The 25,091-nt window shown below is 39.8% G+C and overlaps 1 protein-coding gene across 1 annotated transcript in view; it reads left to right on the top strand.

Moving 5' to 3' along the window:
* Positions 1-704: 704 nt before the first annotated feature.
* MYL10 (myosin light chain 10) overlaps positions 705-25,091 on the top strand; it is a 53,700-nt gene continuing 29,313 nt past the window's right edge. Inside the window, exons 1-4 of the mRNA XM_063449905.1 lie at positions 705-804; positions 19,389-19,478; positions 20,389-20,464; positions 21,833-21,937. Coding sequence (XP_063305975.1) covers positions 802-804; positions 19,389-19,478; positions 20,389-20,464; positions 21,833-21,937 — 274 coding nt within the window. The 5' untranslated portion in view covers positions 705-801. The remainder of the gene's footprint in view (positions 805-19,388; positions 19,479-20,388; positions 20,465-21,832; positions 21,938-25,091) is intronic.

Raw genomic sequence — 25,091 nt, 5'->3', positions numbered from 1 at the left:
ACCGCCAGGGAAGGTCCCGCTTGTTGCTGCAGAGATTTCCCCTCCAGGGGACTAAAACTCAGGGAGCAAGCCTCTCCCTGGTTCCGGTAGCCCGTATCCATCGAGGGCCGCGGCAGTGGGTGAGTTAGGTGCTTAAAGTCATGTTTTATAAGCTTTAAAATGTCTTCATTTGCAGGAGCCCAGCCATCCTGCGACCGCTCTGCTCGGCGTCCCGGACCCTCCTGTTGCTCACTTTTTACTTGACTGTTCCCTAGTCATCAATAATTTTTTTCTCATCTCTGTTATAGAAATTAGAATGCAAATCAAATTGAATGCTACATTTTGGCTCAGAGTTTAGTAATTTAACTGATTACCCGATCAGCCCAATTGATGATAAATTTCAGTTCCGAATGAAATGAATCTCCAAGTCGACTGTTCTAAAAAGGGTCACATCACTATGTGTGAACTGCTTTCGTCCCCTTTCTATTCAATGTTTCATGTCCATGAACTTGTGAAATATATATATTTTTTTAAATCAATATTTACTGTGTTTTTATAAAATGGAATAAAACAAGTACACTATTACACATTTTAACAGAGCTTCCTACAATCAACTAATATTTCATGAAAATCAGAGGCCATCAAGGACAGATGCTTGGAATAATTCTGGGATTTGTTTGCGGAACTTTTCCAACCATACATCTAATGGCTAAACTTGGAACGAACATAATTAATCCTGAGTGACACTATAAAAAGACAATCCCTTTTGTCTGGACTGGCTTTACAGTTAACAACTGAGGGGGTCGAGGAAAGAACAGAGACATGGTATGTTTATTGTATTATATTCTTAGTTTCTTGTTTTCTCTGCTTTTTGAATAGGGGGGTAGAGAATTAACTAGAATTTGTGCTGAAAATATTGTTTTTTTATTTCATATGATAAGACTGGCATGAACATATATGGTGTATTACTACCGTACTTATATTACACTTATAACTATTTTTTTTAATTACCTTGTATATTTGACAAGTAATACAACTTTATTTTATTTAATTCAACTATTTGGCTGACCTGATTCATCACTTCAGACTTTAATTTTGGAGGAATGCTTGTTGCATGAGTTGATGAAATTCTCAGAACATATGTCATTATTCTTTTGTATACGGTTAAGATTAGGTTCATACAGTTTAATAGCTTCATGAATAAATGCATGTCCCCCATCATCATACAAAGTGTTTTGTTATATACAGAATAAAAGGTTAAATGATGGTATTATGTTATCAAATGTGATTCCATTTTAGATCACATGATCTTAGACTTAAAATATCCTCCCCAAGATAGCTATCTTCTACATTTCACTCTAATATTGTAATATTGCTCTCAAATGAAATTTAAGCATATTTTTCCCATTTTTGTCTGGATCATATACCGATTAAGGAGTAAATGCTGATAAATCTAATTCATTCATTTTGAGTATCAGAATGATCTGATCTGAAATACAACAATTATTGTATACCATGTAATAAATGAAGAATTGAGTGAAGTTATTTGCTTCAGTATTTCTCAAATCGTCAGGCTCCACAGAGTCCAAGATAACCATGTCATATTCTACCGGGGATTTTGACATCATGTGGATGCTTGGTGGTGTTTCTTTAAGATGGCTTTGAGAAACTGGACTATATATGTATAACAAGAAATCCAAAACTAATTTTAAATATATTATTGATGTGTTGTACCTTAAAATTATCTTTTCAAAGTAAACCGAGTCTGACATTACATTTGCATTTTGTCAAAACATATTATTTTACATTCTACGACGATAATAAACCAATATATGCAAACTAAGAATTTTTAAAATTATATATGCATAATAATAAAGGTTGTGTTTAACGTTATGCAACATTTTGTTTTAACAATACCCAATAGAAAATCTGCAAATGTACAAAACTGGCCGATTGTTTATACATGCTTTATAAATTTAGTTTAGTGACCCCCCCCCATCAACCTTCCTCGGTAGATTGTCCACATAGTATTTAGGAGTTATCATCTGTTTCAGGGTATTATGTAAGTTCTTAGGCAGTAATGTTTATTTATAATTGATTTCCTAAATAAAGTTATTCTTAGATATAATGTGATGTTAATTAGTTTGTACCTAAATTTGTATAGTCTTTGCCGATATAGTTTAGCAGATGCAATATTTCCTTGTTTATGCTTGGTTATCATTGGGAAGAGGAGATTTTGCAGTCTCCACCTGTCGTGTCAAAAGAAAACAGTACAAAAAACATACAAATGTGGTCTAAGCCTCTATAAAGCCTAATGTTTTAGGTATCTAACATCTCTTTGGTGTTTTCGGTCAGTGACAGCAGAGAGAGCAAAAAGTCCATCAAGATCTTCAGCTCACCATGTATTTGGGATAGTTATAGAGTGTAAGGTTAAAGAATGGAACGGAGACTATTTTCTTTATTTATTTATTACTGGTATTTATAAAGCACCAAAATATTCTGCAGCGCTGTACAATGGTGAAAAAGACAATACAATAAGAACAGACCGATACAACAGGTAGAGGACCTAGCCCGATAGACTAGTGTGGGGTATAAAAATCAGGCAGCAGCATTCCTTCTATAATTCAGTAGCATAATGTTACGTTAGTGTTTGACAGACTGGTAAGGAGTTGCCATATTGGAGGGTGGAAATTGTAAGCACAATGATAAATATCTTTGTTGCAGCTTGCTAGATGGAACAGATCTGTGAAATTTAGTTAAGATGGACATTTTAGGATTCAAAGACTGGATAAAGAGAAAATGTAAGACGGTGAGTCAAAAATAACACCATGGCAGCAAACATTGGCGTTGAATGAGTGTCGGAGAGGTAGAATGAGAACCAGGGAAAGATGGTTCTGTGATGACCAAAGTAGGTAAGGCTTTGAAGAAGGAGTATATGACCAACAGTATTACATGCTGCAGAGGTTGTAATGACCATGGACTTAGTGGTAAAAATCATTATTCACTTTGGTTAGGTCAGTTTCAAGAGTGTGGAGCAATCAGAAAACAGATTAATAAAAGTCAAGTAGAGAAATGGATTTGGAAAATTATTCGTAGGTATGTCTATAAGCCATTGAAGAAGCTTTGTGGTGAAGGAGAGTTGATAAGAGATAATAATTATATGGAGAACTAAGGTTGCGAAATTCCAGGTTTAGGATGTAAGTGACAGTTGTATATTTGTTGGAAGTGGGGAAGAAACCAGAAGAGAGAGTGACTGAGGTCATAAATTATGGATGACACAAGTCTACTGGAAAGAAATCAGATAAGGTGAGAAAGAATGTCGAGAATGAGGTGTTGAAAATAGGGAATTCGATAACCTGCTATTCCGTGATTCGGAAGAAAGAATATATCATAAAAGAACAAAGAGTTGAAGTTGACCATCAAAAGGTAGTTTGAAAATGTGGAAATGTTGTTCCTTATTGGATCAGTTTGCCCAACGGCTAGTCGGAATCTGCTCCAGGTGTTTATTTGGCCCAATAACATTTATATTTATATCCTACTCCGTTTTAGTCTGGACACTTCAGAACAACATATTTAGTGCCATTTTTATTAAACAGAAAAAAATCAATTTCCAGGAGCAAAGAACAGACGAATTTATGTCATAATCGCTAATCAGGTCTTGCAATGCCATAAAGTAAGTGCTACACACTTAGACCGTTCCTTCTTTCAGAACGTTTAAGAGAATATTCTGTCCATTCTTAGATTTTTCATTTAGCATTTTGCACAAATGTAACTTTGTCCTGTAATTATAAATAATGACTTAATAAAATAATCTGCTTCTGAGATGGTGCAAGGTGCTTAAAGGGATTTATTTTAAGAATCCAAAATACAGTAAATAATACAATCCAATTCAGTTATGTGTCAACAGGTTTTATTGAGCCCTGAAGCAAATAACCTTGAAATACCAAGCTCCTGATTGAATAATGTTCCACAATACAATTTACCGAAGCATAACCTTTTAAGAAAAAACAAAATAGACTATCACAAGGATGTGGACAATTTAGATGTATTTTTTCTTCATCCATAACAGGCAATAAAACACCATATGTTGATCATTTCTGAGCATGTATCTCGTAGCAGCATACCTCACAAGAGTTTAAATGAACAAAGAGGGAGACTTTAATTTAATAAATGTGGGTGTGGCCAGGAGCAGGGCTAGCCTGTGGAATTTTAATTGACTTACTAATAAACATTTTTGTAACTAAAGTGTAATTTAGAACAAGAACAATGCATCTTATTTACACAGACTACATTCTAAATACATTTATTGTAGCTTAAAGGACCACTATAGGCACCCAGACCACTTCAGCTTAATGAAGTGGTCTGGGTGCCAGGTCCATCTAGGTTTAACCCTGCCTGTTGTAAACATAGCAGTTTCAGAGAATGCTTTCCTATGGACTGGCTGAATGCGCGCGTGGCTCTTGCCGAGCATGCGCATTCAGCCGATGACAGAAGAAGAGGGAGGAGAGTCACCAGCGCCGAGGGAGCCCGGCGCTGGAAAAAAGGTAAGGGATTAACCCCTTCCTCCCCCTTCAGTGCCACGGGAGTGGGACCCTGAGGGTTGGGGCACCCTCAGGGCACTATAGTGGTCCTTTAAAGGCACATTAATGTGAGTATTATTACTGTTGAGCTCTGTTATACACTCAGACACACCAACAACAAGGAGTTTCTAGAAAAGAGGGACATAAGGATAGAAGAACAATGCATTTTATTTACACAGACTACATTCTAAATACATTTATTGTAGCTTAAAGGACCACTATAGGCACCCAGACCACTTCAGCTAAATGAAGTGGTCTGGGTGCCAGGTCCATCTAGGTTTAACCCTGCCTGTTGTAAACATAGCAGTTTCAGAGAATGCTTTCCTATGGACTGGCTGAATGCGCGCGTGGCTCTTGCCGAGCATGCGCATTCAGCCGATGACAGAAGAAGAGGGAGGAGAGTCACCAGCGCCGAGGGAGCCCGGCGCTGGAAAAAAGGTAAGGGATTAACCCCTTCCTCCCCCTTCAGCGCCACGGGAGTGGGACCCTGAGGGTTGGGGCACCCTCAGGGCACTATAGTGGTCCTTTAAAGGCACATTAATGTGAGTATTATTACTGTTGAGCTCTGTTATACACTCAGACACACCAACAACAAGGAGTTTCTAGAAAAGAGGGACATAAGGATAGAAGAACAATGCATTTTATTTACACAGACTACATTCTAAATACATTTATTGTAACTTAAAGGACCACTATAGGCACCCAGACCACTTCAGCTAAATGAAGTGGTCTGGGTGCCAGGTCCATCTAGGTTTAACCCTGCCTGTTGTAAACATAGCAGTTTCAGAGAAGGCTTTCCTATGGACTGGCTGAATGCGCGCGTGGCTCTTGCCGAGCATGCACATTCAGCCGATGATGGAAGAAGAGGGAGGAGAGTCACCAGCGCCGAGGGAGCCCGGCGCTGGAAAAAAGGTAAGGGATTAACCCCTTCCTCCCCCTTCAGCGCCACGGGAGTGTGACCCAGAGGGTTGGGGCACCCTCAGGGCACTATAGTGGTCCTTTAAAGGCACATTAATGTGAGTATTATTACTGTTGAGCTCTGTTATACACTCAGACACACCAACAACAAGGAGTTTCTAGAAAAGAGGGACATAAGGATAGAAGAACAATGCATTTTATTTACACAGACTACATTCTAAATACATTTATTGTAGCTTAAAGGACCACTATAGGCACCCAGACCACTTCAGCTAAATGAAGTGGTCTGGGTGCCAGGTCCATCTAGGTTTAACCCTGCCTGTTGTAAACATAGCAGTTTCAGAGAATGCTTTCCTATGGACTGGCTGAATGCGCGCGTGGCTCTTGCCGAGCATGCGCATTCAGCCGATGACAGAAGAAGAGGGAGGAGAGTCACCAGCGCCGAGGGAGCCCGGCGCTGGAAAAAAGGTAAGGGATTAACCCCTTCCTCCCCCTTCAGCGCCACGGGAGTGGGACCCTGAGGGTTGGGGCACCCTCAGGGCACTATAGTGGTCCTTTAAAGGCACATTAATGTGAGTATTATTACTGTTGAGCTCTGTTATACACCTAGACACACCAACAACAAGGAGTTTCTAGAAAAGAGGGACATAAGGATAGAAGAACAATGCATTTTATTTACACAGACTACATTCTAAATACATTTATTGTAACTTAAAGGACCACTATAGGCACCCAGACCACTTCAGCTAAATGAAGTGGTCTGGGTGCCAGGTCCATCTAGGTTTAACCCTGCCTGTTGTAAACATAGCAGTTTCAGAGAAGGCTTTCCTATGGACTGGCTGAATGCGCGCGTGGCTCTTGCCGAGCATGCACATTCAGCCGATGATGGAAGAAGAGGGAGGAGAGTCACCAGCGCCGAGGGAGCCCGGCGCTGGAAAAAAGGTAAGGGATTAACCCCTTCCTCCCCCTTCAGCGCCACGGGAGTGTGACCCAGAGGGTTGGGGCACCCTCAGGGCACTATAGTGGTCCTTTAAAGGCACATTAATGTGAGTATTATTACTGTTGAGCTCTGTTATACACTCAGACACACCAACAACAAGGAGTTTCTAGAAAAGAGGGACATAAGGATAGAAGAACAATGCATTTTATTTACACAGACTACATTCTAAATACATTTATTGTAGCTTAAAGGACCACTATAGGCACCCAGACCACTTCAGCTAAATGAAGTGGTCTGGGTGCCAGGTCCATCTAGGTTTAACCCTGCCTGTTGTAAACATAGCAGTTTCAGAGAATGCTTTCCTATGGACTGGCTGAATGCGCGCGTGGCTCTTGCCGAGCATGCGCATTCAGCCGATGACGGAAGAAGAGGGAGGAGAGTCACCAGCGCCGAGGGAGCCCGGCGCTGGAAAAAAGGTAAGGGATTAACCCCTTCCTCCCCCTTCAGCGCCACGGGAGTGGGACCCTGAGGGTTGGGGCACCCTCAGGGCACTATAGTGGTCCTTTAAAGGCACATTAATGTGAGTATTATTACTGTTGAGCTCTGTTATACACTCAGACACACCAACAACAAGGAGTTTCTAGAAAAGAGGGACATAAGGATAGAAGAACAATGCATTTTATTTACACAGACTACATTCTAAATACATTTATTGTAACTTAAAGGACCACTATAGGCACCCAGACCACTTCAGCTAAATGAAGTGGTCTGGGTGCCAGGTCCATCTAGGTTTAACCCTGCCTGTTGTAAACATAGCAGTTTCAGAGAAGGCTTTCCTATGGACTGGCTGAATGCGCGCGTGGCTCTTGCCGAGCATGCACATTCAGCCGATGATGGAAGAAGAGGGAGGAGAGTCACCAGCGCCGAGGGAGCCCGGCGCTGGAAAAAAGGTAAGGGATTAACCCCTTCCTCCCCCTTCAGCGCCACGGGAGTGTGACCCAGAGGGTTGGGGCACCCTCAGGGCACTATAGTGGTCCTTTAAAGGCACATTAATGTGAGTATTATTACTGTTGAGCTCTGTTATACACTCAGACACACCAACAACAAGGAGTTTCTAGAAAAGAGGGACATAAGGATAGAAGAACAATGCATTTTATTTACACAGACTACATTCTAAATACATTTATTGTAGCTTAAAGGACCACTATAGGCACCCAGACCACTTCAGCTAAATGAAGTGGTCTGGGTGCCAGGTCCATCTAGGTTTAACCCTGCCTGTTGTAAACATAGCAGTTTCAGAGAAGGCTTTCCTATGGACTGGCTGAATGCGCGCGTGGCTCTTGCCGAGCATGCACATTCAGCCGATGATGGAAGAAGAGGGAGGAGAGTCACCAGCGCCGAGGGAGCCCGGCGCTGGAAAAAAGGTAAGGGATTAACCCCTTCCTCCCCCTTCAGTGCCACGGGAGTGGGACCCTGAGGGTTGGGGCACCCTCAGGGCACTATAGTGGTCCTTTAAAGGCACATTACTGTGAGTATTATTACTGTTGAGCTCTGTTATACACTCAGACACACCAACAACAAGGAGCTTCTAGAAAAGAGGGACATAAGGATAGAAAAGAAGGACATTGAGATTTGGGCCCAAGATAAGGACTGTCCCTCTTAAATAGGGACAGTTGTGAGGTATGTAGGATATTTGTGGTACATGTTCAGCTTTTTTTCAGCAGTATGCATTTTTAATTTGTATAAAATCTCTAGGAATGCCAGTCTCTCTAAATATCTAGTTTTTAAATGGCATGTCAGCATCATCAAATTGCAGTCGATCTTCTTTTTTTTTTTTAATTATAGTCTAATGCAATTTTCAAATAATGGGTACAATAAAAAAAAGGGTGAGGGGTAAATCAATAAATGAAGATTACCATCACCATGGATAGATTCGAAAGTAGGTCCTACAAAGTCAGACAGGACTACATCATAACAAGCAAACATGATTCCCAAACACATTTAGTGACACATAGCTCATGTTAGAGGGGGTCCAAACCCAATGATGCCCTAACTTGCCACCAAGATGCTCACCCACTATAGTCATAATTGTTCTTGTAAAAGGTACAGTTAACATCTTTTGCATGGAGCCATCAGTGACAGGAGGAGTAGGCAGCCCTGATATGGAGGTAAGGTTACTGAATACAGAGGAGTGTTTGTTTCCTTACTGAGGTTGTCTTACTGTTTGTACCCCTAAGTGCCAAAGGTATAGTGGAATCTATTGCAATAGTAATGTACTATTGTAGGCATAGAGTTGTGCAGTTTATACTGCTTTACATGTTATTTTCTGAGATTGTTTCATTAGATTACTGAAACATTTTGTAATAAACATATTAAACACTTGAGTGGGTTCCACATATCCCTTTCATGAAATCTCAAGGGTTAACCAATTCAGGGTCTTCACATGTATGGAATTGCTATTTATGTCATCCCTAGATGTTTATGTCCATTTTTTTTTTTTTTTTTAGATTTAAAATGACTTCTTCTTTTTTTTTTTTTTTTAATTCTTTATTTTTGTTGTGCGGGTGGGAACATAGTTCTCACAAACGCCACAACAGCGTATATCAACATACATCAACATATAAAATTAGTATGACAGTGGCTAGCGTGGTCGCACATTTCTTTTTTTTAAAACGTAGGCAGGGGTTACAATTATTGCCTATATAATAGATTGTTGAGGTTACAATTACATGTTGGGAACAGTTGGATGTCTAACGTGCAGCACTTGCTTAAGTGATGCAAGGGTGAGTGTGCTCTCAGCACCTATGGGTCAGGGTGCAACATTTGCCTCTCTGGTCGCTAGGTGGAGCTAGGAGCGTGTTGGAGAGGCTTGAGTCCCCTTTCACTGACACCTGGTTCGGTTATAATGACTGATTACTCTAAGGAATATAAAGGGGATTGAGGGGGGAGTAAAAAATAGTGCATTTCGCACATACATCAATGGAGAGGATATGCACACATGTCTAAAGTAGTGGGCAACATTCAAAACTCAAATAAAAAGAAAAAACACAAGTATAACGTTACTTATAAAGGCTTGAAAACAGGGTCCGATAACATAGGCCTAAACAATGTTAGTGACAAAGAGTTCATGGCACCGATGCAGATGCGTTTTCTCCTCTCTAGGCTGCCGGTACAAAGGGTCGCGCTGTGGCAGGGTTCCAGGCTGTAGTTGTCGTCGGCTTGTTAGGTTCTGCTGGGCCTGGTGTCTGCCGTCCCAATGCGAGCTGCTGCAGGATGTCAGGTATTTCAATAGCGTCACGTAGTTTCAGATGACCGGTGTCTCTGGGGATAATCAGGGCTTTGGGTGCGCCCCAGCGGTAGGGTATATTATGTGCCAAGAGTTCTGTGGTCAGGGGCCGCAAAGACCGTCTCCAGTCCATGGTAGCCTTAGACAGATCCGGGTAAAAGGTCAGTGAGTGGCCCTCAAAGTGGTAAGGTGTCTTGTTGGCCACGTCCGCCATGAAGGTCTGGCGATCTCGGCCTTGTTGAAATCTTATAATTACATCGTTTTCCTTTTCTGGTGCCCCAGTTTGAGGTCTGGAGATGCGGAAGCAACTGTCCAGTGGCATTCCTTTGGCCTGCTTGGCCGTAAAGAGTGTGGTGAGCAATCTGCGAAATAAGTGCGTCAGTTCCGCGGTCTCCACCGCTTCAGGTAGGCCTCGGATTTTAAGGTTCTTCCAGCGCCTCCTGTCCTCTAGCGCCGCCAAATTGTCTTGTTGCTGCCTTTGTGTCTGTTGTAGGGCAGAAATGTGTTGCTCCATTGAGTTCAGTCGGGATTCCTGTGCGGCGGTATTAAGCTCCGCATTTGCAGGCGGGCTACCACTCCGCTGATCTCGTCTTGGAACACGCCTATGTCGGCCGCTATATTGCGGTGTAGTTCACCCAGCATGTCCTTGAGCTTTTCTTCTGTAATGCTAGATTTTCTGGGCAGGTGAGTCGGTCCGCTCACTGCCCCAGCACCGTAGTCGTCCTCTTCCGACTCTGTGGCCTCACTAAATGAGTGGTATAGGCCTTCCAGCTGCGGCGCCACATCGGGCCTCTGGTGGTTTTGAGGCCTCCGCAGGAGTTCTCCGATGTCCGGGGTAGATGGAGGTCTGTCCGGCCTCGATTTTTTGTTTCGCCGCCCCATGCCTATCCTAGAGCAGGCAGCTGCCCAGGTAGCCGTGAAAACTGTTTTTTTCCTCTGTTTTTATGTTTAGTTTGCGAGTGTCTCTCGGAGCTCGAGACATGTGCGTCCGCTCGGTATGGCTGCTAGCTCCGCCCCTCGTTTATGTCCATTTTTAACAGACTTCTTTGTAAACTAAATCCAACCATTTCTTTCCCTATACATTTTATAATTTGTCAGGCGTACATGTATTCTGTGGCACTGGAGAATACCATATCCATACAAACAAGTTGGAATACAGTGACCATAAACATAAAGATAAGGTTTTGGTAGCTTACCATTTTTATTGTGATTATTATATTCTATTGTATTTATATAGCTCCAAGAAATTCTATAGTGCTAGATATGAGAATTAAAGGCACACACTTTTCAACAGTCCTGGTTCTGGAATGACCATCCCAAATCTAGCATCCTGTTCCACCTTGGTGTCCTGCACATGGGGAAACCAAGAAAATGTCCCTGACATGTCCTTAATCAACACAATGCTAGTGCATGAATAGATGAGCGAATGCTATGCATAGTGCTGTCAGGTCATTTAGCCCAGGCTTCATAGAAAATGCAGTGTTTACATTACTGGTTAGGAACACCTCTAGTGGCAGTCACTCAGACGACCATTCAAGGTGCTTCCTGGGTCAGTGCTACACAGTGAAAAAAGCGTGGAGACACTAAACGTTCCTCAATGGATCTCTATGAGAAGAAGCTGACTAATGCAGCATAGCGTTTTACCGAGCATGCGCAATAGCCTCTCAATGCTCTCCTATGGAAAACTCTCCAAGTTTAATGATCTCAGCTACAGAGGCAGAGCCAGGTGAGGCCAGCAGTAGCAAGACTGACGTAGCATGGGAAAAAAGGTAAATAAAATCACCTTGTTTACTGCAAAGAGGCCGGGGGCCTAAATAGTTATTTTACCATTATAGTGTCAGGAAAAGATGTTTGCATTCCTGATATTATAGTGTTACTTTAAGGCCAGAAAAGTTGTTCTGAAAGCATAGCTGACTCTAGTTTGGCTATTCTAACCTTAAATTTGAAATTCACTTTGAATCCACCTTGAATTCTCACTCTAGTGAATAACTTTGCTATATGTCATTGCTCATGAGTTTTTATGTCAATTAGTTTACTGACCCCCATGCAGGGTTGTTTGTTGCCTGGATACTCTGTTTAATTGCAGAAATACTCTGTTAAATACATCTTTTGAAGCGTCATATAACATAAAATGTACAACATAAATAGGGTGAATTATCAATTATTTGAGAATAAAAATAAAAAAGATAAAAAAAATCCACCGGCTTCTTATAACATTGCAGAAATCAAATCAAGCTGAGCTCTGTTCTTTTTTTTATTTTAATATTTATTCTTTTTTTTTTTTTTACAGTCCCTGATACACAGATAGATTGAAATGGATAAAAAAATAAATAAAAAATGCTCCAACTATAAAATAAGTATATTTGCCTTAGCGGTAGAAGGATGTGGAAAAAGCTGATAATTGTTTTTTAATCCCCTAGAAATGTTGAAGTAGTAATTATGTCAAATGAACTCTGTCGGGAATTTGTTCTTTCTGATGTCTGAAGGGATTCTTCAATATTAGAGAAATGTTAAAGGCATCGTAATATTTCAAATACTTGGTAAATCTACTTTCAAAGGATTAACCCGAACAAAAGCAGCCGAGTGAAAATAATTGCACGTTTAGTTTGAGCTCTGGGATACTGACAAACAGTAATGACGTGTGCAGTGAAAGACCACACAAAACCTACTGGAGAAGTAAATGAGTGGAGGCTGTTGTTTTAACAAGAACACTGGAATGTAACTGTGGATGACATAAAAGTATTTCTCTATTTTTATATTCCAGTGAGCCCAGGGTGGGTTTATTGAGCTTGGCGACACTTTGGAGTGAGCTGTGTATGCAGAGGGATTTAGGGGCAGTGATTCATGCGTCTGAAAATAGATGCTCTTCTGATAAACTGTCTGGAACCTACCACCTGAGCTTCGAAAATCGCATACCCTTGTAAAAACATCAGACCCAGGAATAGTAAAATTCTAAAAGATTTTCATTTTATGTTTTAAGAAAAATCCTCAGTGTTAGTATTGAAATTCAAATGCCTTTAAAGGAATACTATGATACAATTATTCTGTTTTCTAACCACGTTTATCTTAAAGGTGCAAGCTTATTTTTGGCTCACTGTGACCTGGATTAGGCTAAAACTAATAGAGATTAAGTAGTGCTATAGTCTGCAATAGGAATAGCCGGATGGTAGATCTTTAGATGTTGCAAAACCACAACTCTTTAATGATGCTTTGCTAGCCATTTAGTTATTTGTGATTTTACCAGAACACCAGCTGGAGGAATCTTAGGGAAATAAAAGCTAGGAACACGAGTGAATGGGCAGATGGACTGTAGTTTCACTATAATGATGAACAATACCTCCACGATGTCCATAATTTCAAAGCAGAATAGGAATATTATTATAATGAGATCTTGTACTCAGCCTACCCCCTTGAATAGCTCAGATTTCCAGAATGATCAAAGCATGTCTAGCAGTTTCACCAAACATCAGCCAAGGCTTAATGAATAGTCAACACCAAGTACACTTTAGTTACACAAACACACAGTATTTATACATTTATAAATATGTATTCACCCACCAGGGGGTGATCAGCACAACAATATACAGTTTCCTCCCTAGCGCCAGTGTGTCTGGGCTGATAATTGTCTATCCCCCACTGATTCCTCTCTAGACAGTGCCCCCTTTTGCAAAACAGAACCCTGCAAAACTAATACATCCCTGAACATCTCACCCCCTCAGGTACCCACTGGCCAAGCGCCCTGATTCCACATACAGTGTCCAATCACTACCCGGTTAAAATATATCCAGCCACAAGTCCGGATCTGTTGTATAGTTCCATGCAGCCAGCATAGACTTCTGCATCTCACCCCGATCTCTACCAGGATACTACCTCAACCGGGTAGCTGCCATCCTGGGCACTAGGGTAAGCTGCAACTGCTGGGGAAGGCTTAAGGAATGGTGAAAATAGTATTTTTTGGTGCTTTTCAGGTTGTTCAGTGGCCGTGTTCATTGTCTGTAGGCAATAAGTTGGCCTCCAAGACACGCCATGAGCTCCATGAGCACCGAACGTGCATATAGTGTAATATTGACAAAATAAGAACATATTTTTTACAAAAATCTAAAATTGACTCTCACATCGAAACGGTACTCCAATAATAAAAGTGTACAAACAGTATATGTATATAAATGCAGAACAAGACTTCACCGTTGGTATAATCATTCTTTTTGCAAAGTGTTTTCTCTTCTTAGAATTTATCTTAAAATTGCAGGAAAATACTTGTATATATATACCCTGTTAACTGGGAAAATGTTTCTCAATTCTTTCTTTCTTTTCTTTTTTTATATTTGTTATTTTTATTCTTTTGCACGGCGAGCAAATCTCCCTTCATCCCTATTTAACAAAAGTGAATTTGGTTTAATCATTACGATTTATTTACCGGTAATTTCTCTTAAAGATATGAAAGTTAATTCTTGGTGATGAAGTGGGTTGAATTACTGTGTGTCTCTGTGACGGCAAACTCATTTAGGTAAGAGTGAAATTTGTCTCTATAAAACCTATTCTAACACAAAGCCTCCTTTAGACTCCCTGGAATACTTTATTTGTTCTTTACACATCTATCGCCCATAGAGGTTACAATGACATTTTGCAATGACATTCCTTAGCCACCATATCCCTTGTGATATTGATTGTGATAATTGATTGATCATCTGGCCAATTACATCCATCTTTGCAGTCCCTTGAATTGGCTGGAAGACACGTGATTCAGCTTCTTGAACTGGAAGAGACCACGGTCAGGGGACAACTTTATCTTTCTAATGTACATTAATGTCAGTAGAAATCCTAGAGAGCATAACTTCACTAGACTTAGAACACTCTTAATACACTCTATCAGACAGGGAAGCAAACAGAATTAATCTGAGCAGAGCCTTCTTCAGCTCTCATATATTCCGTTTCTATAATTGTAAAGTACTGGAAATATGTTGGATATAGAAAGACCAATATTGTAGGACCGGAGAGATATTGCTAATTTGTATTGTAGGATAATGTTGGACCGGAGAGATATTGCTAATTTGTATTGTAGGATAATGTTGGACCGGAGAGATATTGCTAATTTGTATTGTAGGATAATGTTGGACCGGAGAGATATTGCTAATTTGTATTGTAGGATAATGTTGGACCGGAGAGATATTGCTAATTTGTATTGTAGGATAATGTTGGACCAGAGAGATATTGCTAATTTGTATTGTAGGGTAATGTTGGACCGGAGAGATATTGCTAATTTGTATTGTAGGATAATGTTGGACCGGAGAGATATTGCTAATTTGTATTGTAGGATAATATTGGACCGGAGAGATATTGCTAATTTGTATTGTAGGATAATGTTGGACCGGAGAGATATTGCTAATTTGTATTGTAGGATAATGTTGGACCGGAGAGATATTGCTAATTTGTATTGTAGGATAATGTTGGACCGGAGAGATATTGCTAATTTGTATTGTAGGATAATGTTGGACCGGAGAGATATTGCTAATTTGTATTGTAGGATAATGTTGGACCGGAGAGATATTGCTAATTTGTATTGTAGGATAATGTTGGACCGGAGAGATATTGCTAATTTGTATTGTAGGATAATGTTGGACCGGAGAGATATTACTAATTTGGCAGTGGAGCTTTCACTTTAGCAATATCTGAAATGAGAGTCCAGAACTCACCATTCATGTTAAACCTCTTGAATATGGGGGACACAAAGCTGTGGGCTGGCACATGGGGACTACTCTTTCCATAAATACTAGACTTGTGCACAAAAACTAAAATTTAGTTTGGGTAGTCCGATAGTCATCCATGTAGCAGTTCGACTTGTCTGCATATTGTCCATGCAAAATATTCTGGAAAACCATTTGGGTGAACAAACAAAAAAAAGTGCGAAAAGGGGCCAATCGATGTAATGCAAAATACTTACATAATATATTATACTTTTCACACCATTTAATTTGCAGATCAAGTTAGAAAAAGTAAGCAACAGAGGGAAAAAGAGGAGGAGCTAATATATTATGCATTTGTTAAAAGCTTTATTATTAGCTTTAGCAGCACAGAGGGGATGGGTTGTTGGGGATTATTGTTTAGCATTATAACATTAAAGATGGTTTAATGTTAAATGGAAGGAACAGCTCCATTGAACTTCAGACACTATAACCACTTCAATGAGATGAGGCAGTTATGGTATCTACAGTGTCCCTTTAAGGAGAAACAGAAACTGTATAGCATAAACTCTATGCTTATTTATTGCACACCATTTAAATAGCCCAAACTGCTCACATTCTAAAATGCACTTCAGATGCAGATATCACACATGATATTAAAAACACCAGTTTCTTTCAAAACCTTTCGATCCGACACATTTTTCTCCTAGACTTTTTCAAAAGTTTCCTGGACTTTCTCAAACAATTTCTTAACCTTGAATCTCAGATTCACCATATGACTGGTCTGTTCTACACAGCTCAGCCATGGTGCTGTCACACATTGATGTTCAGTGGCATCAATGACTTTACAATCTTTTGTTTAGAAAGCTGGAGTTTTCAAAGATCTCGTGACTTTCTCTCTTCTTTGTCGTTTTGTTGTGCAATACGTATTTTTACCGGAAGAAGAAGCGATAAGCTACTAACAGGCAAACATTCTGCTATGCTTCTTGCAGGTAACCCGAAGTCACACATTTGCCTCCAAAAGTATCAATTTGCAGGGAATTCAGGCTCAATTTTACATTTAATTATGTGCAAATTTTGACACATAACTTCCCAGAAATGGGCCTATCGAGAAGAGTCTCCATGAATTTCAGGACAAGGATATTATGAAAATAACTTCAGACTTTTCCAACCTGAGAGTAGTATTATGATAGTATGTAAATGGTATACGTTTACAGGATTCATTTACATTATGGATTCACCCTACGGACTATCAAATAGCATATTCACAAATGTTTCCTTCAAAGAGAAAATTAATAAAGCATTACTATTAATAAATAATGGATCAACCGGTCAGACAAAAAGCTTTAAAGCCTCTATACCAAGTTATATTTTATTTGTGTTCTGCATATGGGATCCATACATTTTTCACAACATTTCAATAATTCCGTCTCAAAACTTTATCTGTGAAGGGCACACTATTTTATACACATATACGGTCTATGTCAGAACTACTCAGTTAAGACGTTGAACAATTAAAATAATAAACTCAAGTCTTTTAGCTTTCAGTAAAACGATAACTCATAACAAAAGAACGCAATTCAGCCTCTCTTTTCCCATCCTCCCTCATCTAAAGATTAAGACTCTTGGCTCCTTAGGATAGATCACACACCCTCATCAATCACTTTCTTGCACTCAATATCTGTTTAAAGTCCAGATGTTTAATTTATGTTAGTTTATGAAAACAGTGCAATTAAATAAAAGTATTGCATGATTGTAAGGAGTAAAAACACTCTTCCAGCAGTTTTATTAAGTATAAATGATGCACGTTTAATAACACCCTACTTCATTTATATTTATATTTTTGGTTAAGGCTTATGTCCTGTAAAGCACATATTTAAATTTATTTCTAGAGTGATATCCTGGGTCCAAAATCATTTGCAGCCTAAGCAATGTAATTGGTTAATTGTTTATTAAAAAAGAAAAATAATAAAATAAAAAAATTGTTGACTTAAAGTATTAAGTCGAGCCAGCTGAAATCACAAAATGTGTGTGTTCTACACATGAATGTGTGGCTATGCGGCAGTGTCATTATCTGTGTTTGTAGCCTGAAAGGTTTAAGAGCATTGAAAGGTTGCTTTTGGAATTTTAATGGTTCAAATGTGAAGTTTAGACTTGAAATGAAACTGATCTGTATAAAGAATATTTTACTTGGACTGAGAGTAGAGATATCTTGAAACTTTTTCACCCAATTTTCTTTCTTTTTTTTTTTAAATTCCATCCTATTTGAGCTAGTAGTCACCCCCAAAGATTGGTAATGTTATTATGTTTCTAAACGTGGCTATTTTAGCCTAAATGTAGCAAATTGGGTTTTTATTTCACTATAATCCACTATCTAGTGCAGCCATAGGCAACCTTCGGCATTCCAGATGTTTTGGACTACACCTCCCTTGATGCTTTGTCAGCATTATGTGTGTAAGAGCATTATGGGGGATGAAGTCCACAACATCTGGAGTGCCGAAGGTTGCCTATCCCTGATCTAGTGTATAAACCCAATGGTTCTCACATGAGAATAACATTGCATTTAACATTTGTAATTATTGTATCATAGAGTGGTCATGTGACTTGATATAAAGATATTGATTTTTTTAAACTGATGTTATCAATAGAATTAAAATATGCCAAATATATATGTCTGATAATATTAGTAAAATGATCCAAATAAAGCTGATATGGTTAGCTATATTCATCGGAGCCTGACTACCATGTTGAGCAGATGTACTTTCACTAAGCTTCTCAATTTTTGACTCAATTCTTCTCATATTAAGCATATGAACAGCTTTTTTTATGACCCAGTCAGAATCCCTGGTTCTTAGAAGGGCTGAGGCACAGCTTTAGATTTTTGAACTTACCATTAATTTCTGCGTCTCAGCACCTGCGGCCTAGTCATCTGTTCTCTGCTCCAGCAGACGAGCAGGCCGATCCCCGGTTTGTAGCTCAGATGCTTACCGTGGCATAGAACCACCAGAACCACCCCCACCCCCCATCCAGTTTGGACCGGCAATGAACTCCACATAGTACCTACTGGATTTATAACATCTCTCTGTTGCAGCTGTTCTCCTACTGCCACAAAATGACAGATGCCCCCTCAAAGTGTGGACAGGTGGTCTCTGATTCAACAAACTCCCCCAAAGGCAGGCTAGTCACTCTAGACTGACTCAGTGCCTGTTTCTGGGAGACCCTTGCCAGGTAGTGTGATTACAATGAGACAGACTCTAAGGGCCTTGTGAAGCCTAACAAGAAGTCATAGGTGTGGCACAATATGAGTCATCTTGGAATTATTGACTAGGTTACATTATGTCTCCAGGACAGAGAACTGAAACTAATGTGGAACGCGAAATGGGTCTACCAGTTTCTTCAGCCAACCCTACAATACTTTGTGGCAGCAATCTTGCCAACTTCTGCTTGTTGTTTTCAAAACCCAGTGCTGTTCTGAGAGACTGGATATCAGTGGACTCTGTCCCTTAGATTTGTTCCTCTCAAGCTGCCGCATTTATGATCATTAGCATTTCTATTGTCCAGTTAACTACTATTTGATGTAATTTTTTAAATTTTCTTTGATAGCCCAAGTTACTTAACAGATATCTCTGCTTATATTTCTCGACTCTGTAACGGTGGGAAAGTCTCCTATTTCTGAAGCCAATATTGTTCTTCTGTGCCATATACGACTACAATATGTATTGCTATAATTTGTTGTGATTGCTAATTTTCTTTGTCTAACTTGATAACACCTCAATGAAACAATGTTTGACAATATATGACTAATAATCTTTGGAACGTGTTGTGTAAATAGGGATTTTTGGGGTTAGTGCATCACTTGCCAAACAGGTCCAGACAAAACCCAAAATCTTTCCATTGCTGTATTTTCATAATTTTCCTGCAACTTTATTTGGTCTATAAGTGGCTTCTGGATAAACAATATTTATGATTATTATTTATGTTAAAGTTCTGTTCTTTACTTTTAGTCTCCAAAGAAGGCAAAAAAGAGGGCAGAAGGAGCAAGTTCTAATGTATTTTCCATGTTTGATCAAAGCCAAATTCAGGAGTTTAAAGAGGTAATTAATTTCACTTGTTTTCACTAGACTAAACTCTCTACATGCCAATCAAAAAGCTTGTACAGCAGTCTTTTCAGGGGTACCCTAAGCACCATAATCACTACAGTTCAGTGTAGCGAGTATGATGCTATAAGTCTATGCGTGCTTTCCCCTATTACTTTATTGAATCGTTTTTGGAGTGGTCTAACCTGAAATTCTACTTTCTCTGGCACCCATAATCCCCCTCTTTGCAAGTCTGTCAACACAACAGCAGTAAATATTGCCCAAAAATCTTTCAAACATATAATACAATAGTATACAACTGTCAAAGTCTGTGCGATACATGTCTCAAAGAAAATGGGTTACAGAGCATATATATTAAAACATTTGTATAAATATATCTCCATTTAACCATAAAAAACAAACAATATTATACTTCAATCAATTTATGATTTTAAAAGCAAGAGATACACAATATTTTGTTTCAGTGATTTTGCTGACTCCTGCTTGTTGTTTTTGGACAAGTCCACTCCATCAATATTGAATCCCATAACCAGGTCCTTGTGATTCTAGAATGGTTTGCTAGATCTGAAAACATTTATAGTGCTGTACTTGCATTCTATCTTACTAGTTGCCTCATTCCCTTCATGGTTAATGTTGGCTGGATTGGGCAATGCTGGCACACATCCAGAAGAATATTGTGCCTAACGTTCATTTAGTCAAGGGAACGATGGTTGGATTAATTCTATTTTAATTAAACCCCCTGTCAAGATATATTAGCATTCTAAAAGTGTTTAATTCACAATGGCTTTGTTTATTGCTTATTTTTAACTGAAAGTGAAATGTGTCACAGACTGTAAGAGGCGATCACAGTGGATGAGAAATGCAGTAACGATGATGAACTAATGCTGTGCTCTTTTCCTGTCGCTAGGCTTTTACTATCATGGACCAGAACAGAGATGGCTTCATTGATAAAGGAGACCTGAGAGATACATTTGCTGCTCTGGGTAAAAAATGATATCTAAATCAAATTCACATGCTCAAGTATGTAACAAACTATTATACTTAAACTAAAGCTTCGTGAGTCAAAGGAGATATGTCAAACTCAGTGAGCCAGAAGGAAAGTCTGACAAACTGATTTAATGTGATCGTCTTGTTTATTGGCTTGGAATCTCTCTTTATACTGACTTGTGTTATTCAATTTTAGTCTATCAAGACATTCAGTATAGCTGTAATGGCATAGGTAAACATATTTTTCTGATAAAATTGCCCTAAAATCTTAGCTTTTCTAATATTCCACTTTAACAGGCAATGTTTGCAAAGCTGTTTCCTTGCCAGGAAATATTGGAGATGACCAAACTTTATATGTCAGGGTCAATTTACTAGCTCGAATTGAAACTAGCATAACTCAGAATACGTCAGAAAAAAAAACTCCTTTCTATTTAGTATTAACTCGTGTGCTGTGTGCATTGCACCACCTTCAATTTTTTTCTTTTTTTGAGTTTATAGTGCAAAGGTGGCTGGGCCCCCACCACTTCTTTTAGATAACATTGTGTGACCAGTCATGCACTCCAAGCATCAAAACATTAGTGCTTATTGTAGTGGACTATCGGTGTAGCTGCAGATTTTCGTTAAACTTTTTTCAAGTGTTTTAACAAAAAATGACGGATTCCTGGAACGCAAAGCCCACTTTCTTAGAATAAGAGATTGTTATTAGAGAGTTTAGCAGGCACGTGTTTGTATGATGCAGTGAGGGACTATAATTTGATCCTCGGGTACTGTAGGATTCAGACATGTAAAATAGTTACAAGTTTACAACCATTTTGATTCAGTGGAATAATCATTCCAGTTCCACTGGATTCACATAGGGATCCTGTGTCTATTTGTCAGCTCTGTAAAGGCTGGTGGTGATTTGGCCACTCTAATATGGCCGCAGTGTTTACAGACACATAATATTCTCACTCTATACAGGCATTTGGATTCTAACATCCTCATTTTAATGTCTCAAGCTGAATGGTGATCTTTTGGTGCTGAATAATTTTTATCGTCAAAAGCCAGAGTTGCTGTGCTCTAAGACTTCAGGATAACCTCTACAAAAAGCTGTAGTGGTTATGGCACTTAGAGTGTTCCTTTAAGATCAGATCATGGAACTACGGTAATTAGACTGTAAACTTTGTTTAATTTCTCACGTTAGTCTTAAAAAGATTATAATGTGTTTAAGTGTAGGAATATTAAATATACCTTTAGCTTCCCTTTGCCTCTTTAAAATATTAACTCAGCGGGGTCATAACATGTATTGTAGTGCAGCACCTTTACTTCATGAATATTCCAGGCGAGGAAGATGATATTCTTGTGTTTACACTCCTCTTCTACAGGCCGAATCAACGTAAAGAGTGAAGAGCTGGATGACATGGTCAAAGAAGCACCTGGACCCATTAACTTCACAGTCTTTCTTACAATGTTTGGAGAAAAATTAAAAGGTACACACAGAATCAACAGTGAATAATGCATATATATGTGAGCACACTCAACTTCAACTTAAGGTGAAAAATGTGTCAGTCTAATTCTATGAAATGGAAAAAGAGACAGCTCCTGAGAATTAAGGTAGTGTGACATCACATACTATTGTCAATTTTTTTTTTTACTTAAGATGGCATTAATCACGCCCCCCTTCCCTGTTAGCATGCAGCAATAAAGTATTGGTTTTTAAATGTACGAGGAGTGAGTTTAATGAAGAGTGGGGCTGGCATGCACGTCTCTTGGCAAGGTGTGTGCACAAGCACCAGGGCCGGATTTACCCTTCTTGCTGCCACAAGCCCAGTTTTCTCAATACAACCCCCAACCCATATATATATTTAAATATATTGTGGCACAGTCAGAGAGGCTTTCTATGCAAGTAACAGATTGGAGCGCTCTCTATTCCCAGCATGATGGGGTTAATTGGTGGACGTCAGCCCTTTGAATGTAATTAACCTGCACTAAGGGTTCAGCCTCTTAAGGCATCAGGGAGTCTAACAGCTGGGAGAGAGGAGGCAGTTAAGCCTGAGACCCTAATACTCTAAAGGAAAAGGTACTGTGTAAAAGCCTGCTTGAAGTGCTGTGTTTAAATGGTTTAAAACTGGGAACTGGATTAGCTGGCCAGTTGGATAGTTAGGAATACTGCTGTTTAGTAAATCTCCAAGTTGGAGTAGGATCTATTTTCTTTTTGTTTTATTTATTTATTTCAAGCACAGCATTGTATAACCTGTGGAAGGTGCAAATAAATTGCAGTACTATTCTATCGTAAAGCTTGCATTTGAAGTTTATTGTCAAGAGCCTGGCCATCCTGCCACAATATACAGTATATAAAGGCTATATATATGCACTAATGCAAATAGTTTGGGATATGATTGAATGGTGAATGTAATAAGTGCTGTGTGTGTGTGTGTGTGTGTGTTGGAAGAAGCTGGGTATGGAAGATGCTTGTGGTTTTGTGTTTGTGGGAGGAAGCTGCTGGTGGTGTATGTTTGTGGGGATGCTGCTGGTGGTGTATGTTTGTGGGGATGCTGCTGGCGGTGTATCTTTGTGGGGATGCTGCTGGTGGGATTACATGTGGGGTTGGATTCTTGATTTATTGCATTTGTGAGGGTAATTTACTTATGGTGTTTGTTTCTGGAGATGCTGCTTGTGAGGTTATGTACATTTGTGGGGTTGTGTACATCCATAGACATGATGCTTGTAGGATTGTGCATGTGGAGGGACTCTGCGCGTGTTTGGTTGAAGGTGTAGAGGGAAACATGCTTGTAGGGTTGCATGTGTGTGTGTGGGAGGGGGGCTGTTGTATGTGCATTTAAATAGGGGCTGTATGTAGATAGGGGCTGTACTGTGTGTTGTTGAGTATCAGGACTTAGGGTGTGTTTGGGGGGATAAGGGCAGCAAGGTGTATATGGGAAGGTAGGTGCAGTATCATGCGTTAAGGGGGATATAGGCTATAATGTGTGTTTGTGAAGAAATTTGGGGCTGCAGGGTGTATGTGATAAAATTGGGACTGTAGTGTATGTGTAAGGGGGGAATAAGGGCTGTGGTGTATATGTGCAGGAGATAGAGGCTGTAGTGTGTGTTTGGGATGATAGGGGCTGTTGTGTTTCTGTGTGTGTGTGTATGTGTGTATGTGTATGTGTGTGTGTATTGAGGTTGAGAAAGGTGCTGTAGTCTGGGGGAAAGGGTCTGTGATGAGTGGGATAGGGTCTATAGTGTGGAGATAGGGACTATAGTACGAGTGCTAGGGGCTATTGTGAAGGGACCAGTAGCCACCTCTTTTGACTACGAGGACCCGTGAGGAATCCATTTGAATGGAATAGCAGCAGCTCGTAATTGTGAGGCCACCCCTTTTTTAGATGAACACCACTATAGTTTCGGGTGACTTAAATCGTGGAAAAAACTCCATGACTGCTGTTTAACCCCTTAAGGACACATGACGTGTGTGACACGTCATGATTCCCTTTTATTCCAGAAGTTTGGTCCTTAAGGGGTTAAAGATGTATGGTGTGTGACCTTGGACCACTTTTAAAAAGATCTTCTTATGATTACGTGCATTGAATCACAGGGTTACATCTCTACGTACAAAGGTTTTGATGTAAGGTCACCCAGGTAGGTGGTAAAGTTTGCCCAGTGATAGTCCCTTAGCCTGCTTGGGTGTCAAAGTCGCAGAGAATAAACTCCTAGTAACCTGAGACAATTCATCAAAATATATGGTGTCAGGGATCCCCCATACATTCAAATTACGTTGTCTTGCGCTATCTTCTAGTTGCCCAACCTAAGCATTCAGCAGTACATACATGTTCGTAACTTCTTGTAGTTGGGCTGCAGCCAAATCCTGTATAATACCAAGGCCTCCTTCGTGTTTCTTATCTGTCCATATAGTGTGCTCAGGTCTTTCTTTAACACTACCATCTTGGAAGCGATGAAGGTCTTTAGATCTGTCTTCATTAGCATAAGATCTGTTTTTGTGGCCAACAGGGGTTCGGATTGCCTCAGAGATAAAACCTGTCCACTACGCTGTTGAGACAGTGTGTCTACTGGTTCTTGTCGTCTGAGGCTGATGTAAAGCCTTGGGTGAATCAGGCAGTAGGTCTGCCATCTCAGGCCCACTCGTTTATGCGAGCAGCAGGCGAATATCAAGGGGATGTTCCTTCCTGGCCCTTGTGATTTTAGTGTTTTACAGTTTGCTTACTACAGAAAAAGGGTTTTATTTGTTTGTTTGTTTTTTAACTCCCTTGTGAGCTGAGAATCCTTGGATAGAGATTAAGAGTATATATTAGTGTACTCAGGGGCGGACTGACAACTTACAGGGCCCTCGGGCAATAGGAGATCAAGAGCCCCCCTCCTGGTGCAAAGTCTTTGTGCAGCTCTCATACAGATATGTGCGCTCAACGCAGCATGGCTGTGTGAGTCATGATGTCCCCCAAACAGGGCCAGATATACTTTAAAAGGTTAATCCAGCCAAAAACAGTGTTTTAATAAAACATTGTTTTTGAGTGGAGTACCCTTTAATAGCTTGCCTTACGCTACCCCACCCCCTTAAAATAAAGAAATAAAGCCAATTTAATAACTTGTTGTTGACGTCACGAGCAGCATCCCCCACATGTTCAACCA

The sequence above is a fragment of the Pelobates fuscus genome, chromosome 1 (assembly GCF_036172605.1).
Source record: "Pelobates fuscus isolate aPelFus1 chromosome 1, aPelFus1.pri, whole genome shotgun sequence".
Lineage (NCBI taxonomy): Eukaryota > Metazoa > Chordata > Amphibia > Anura > Pelobatidae > Pelobates > Pelobates fuscus.
The sequence above is the reverse complement of the archived record's forward strand: the minus strand, read 5'-3'. Positions and strand labels throughout refer to the sequence as shown.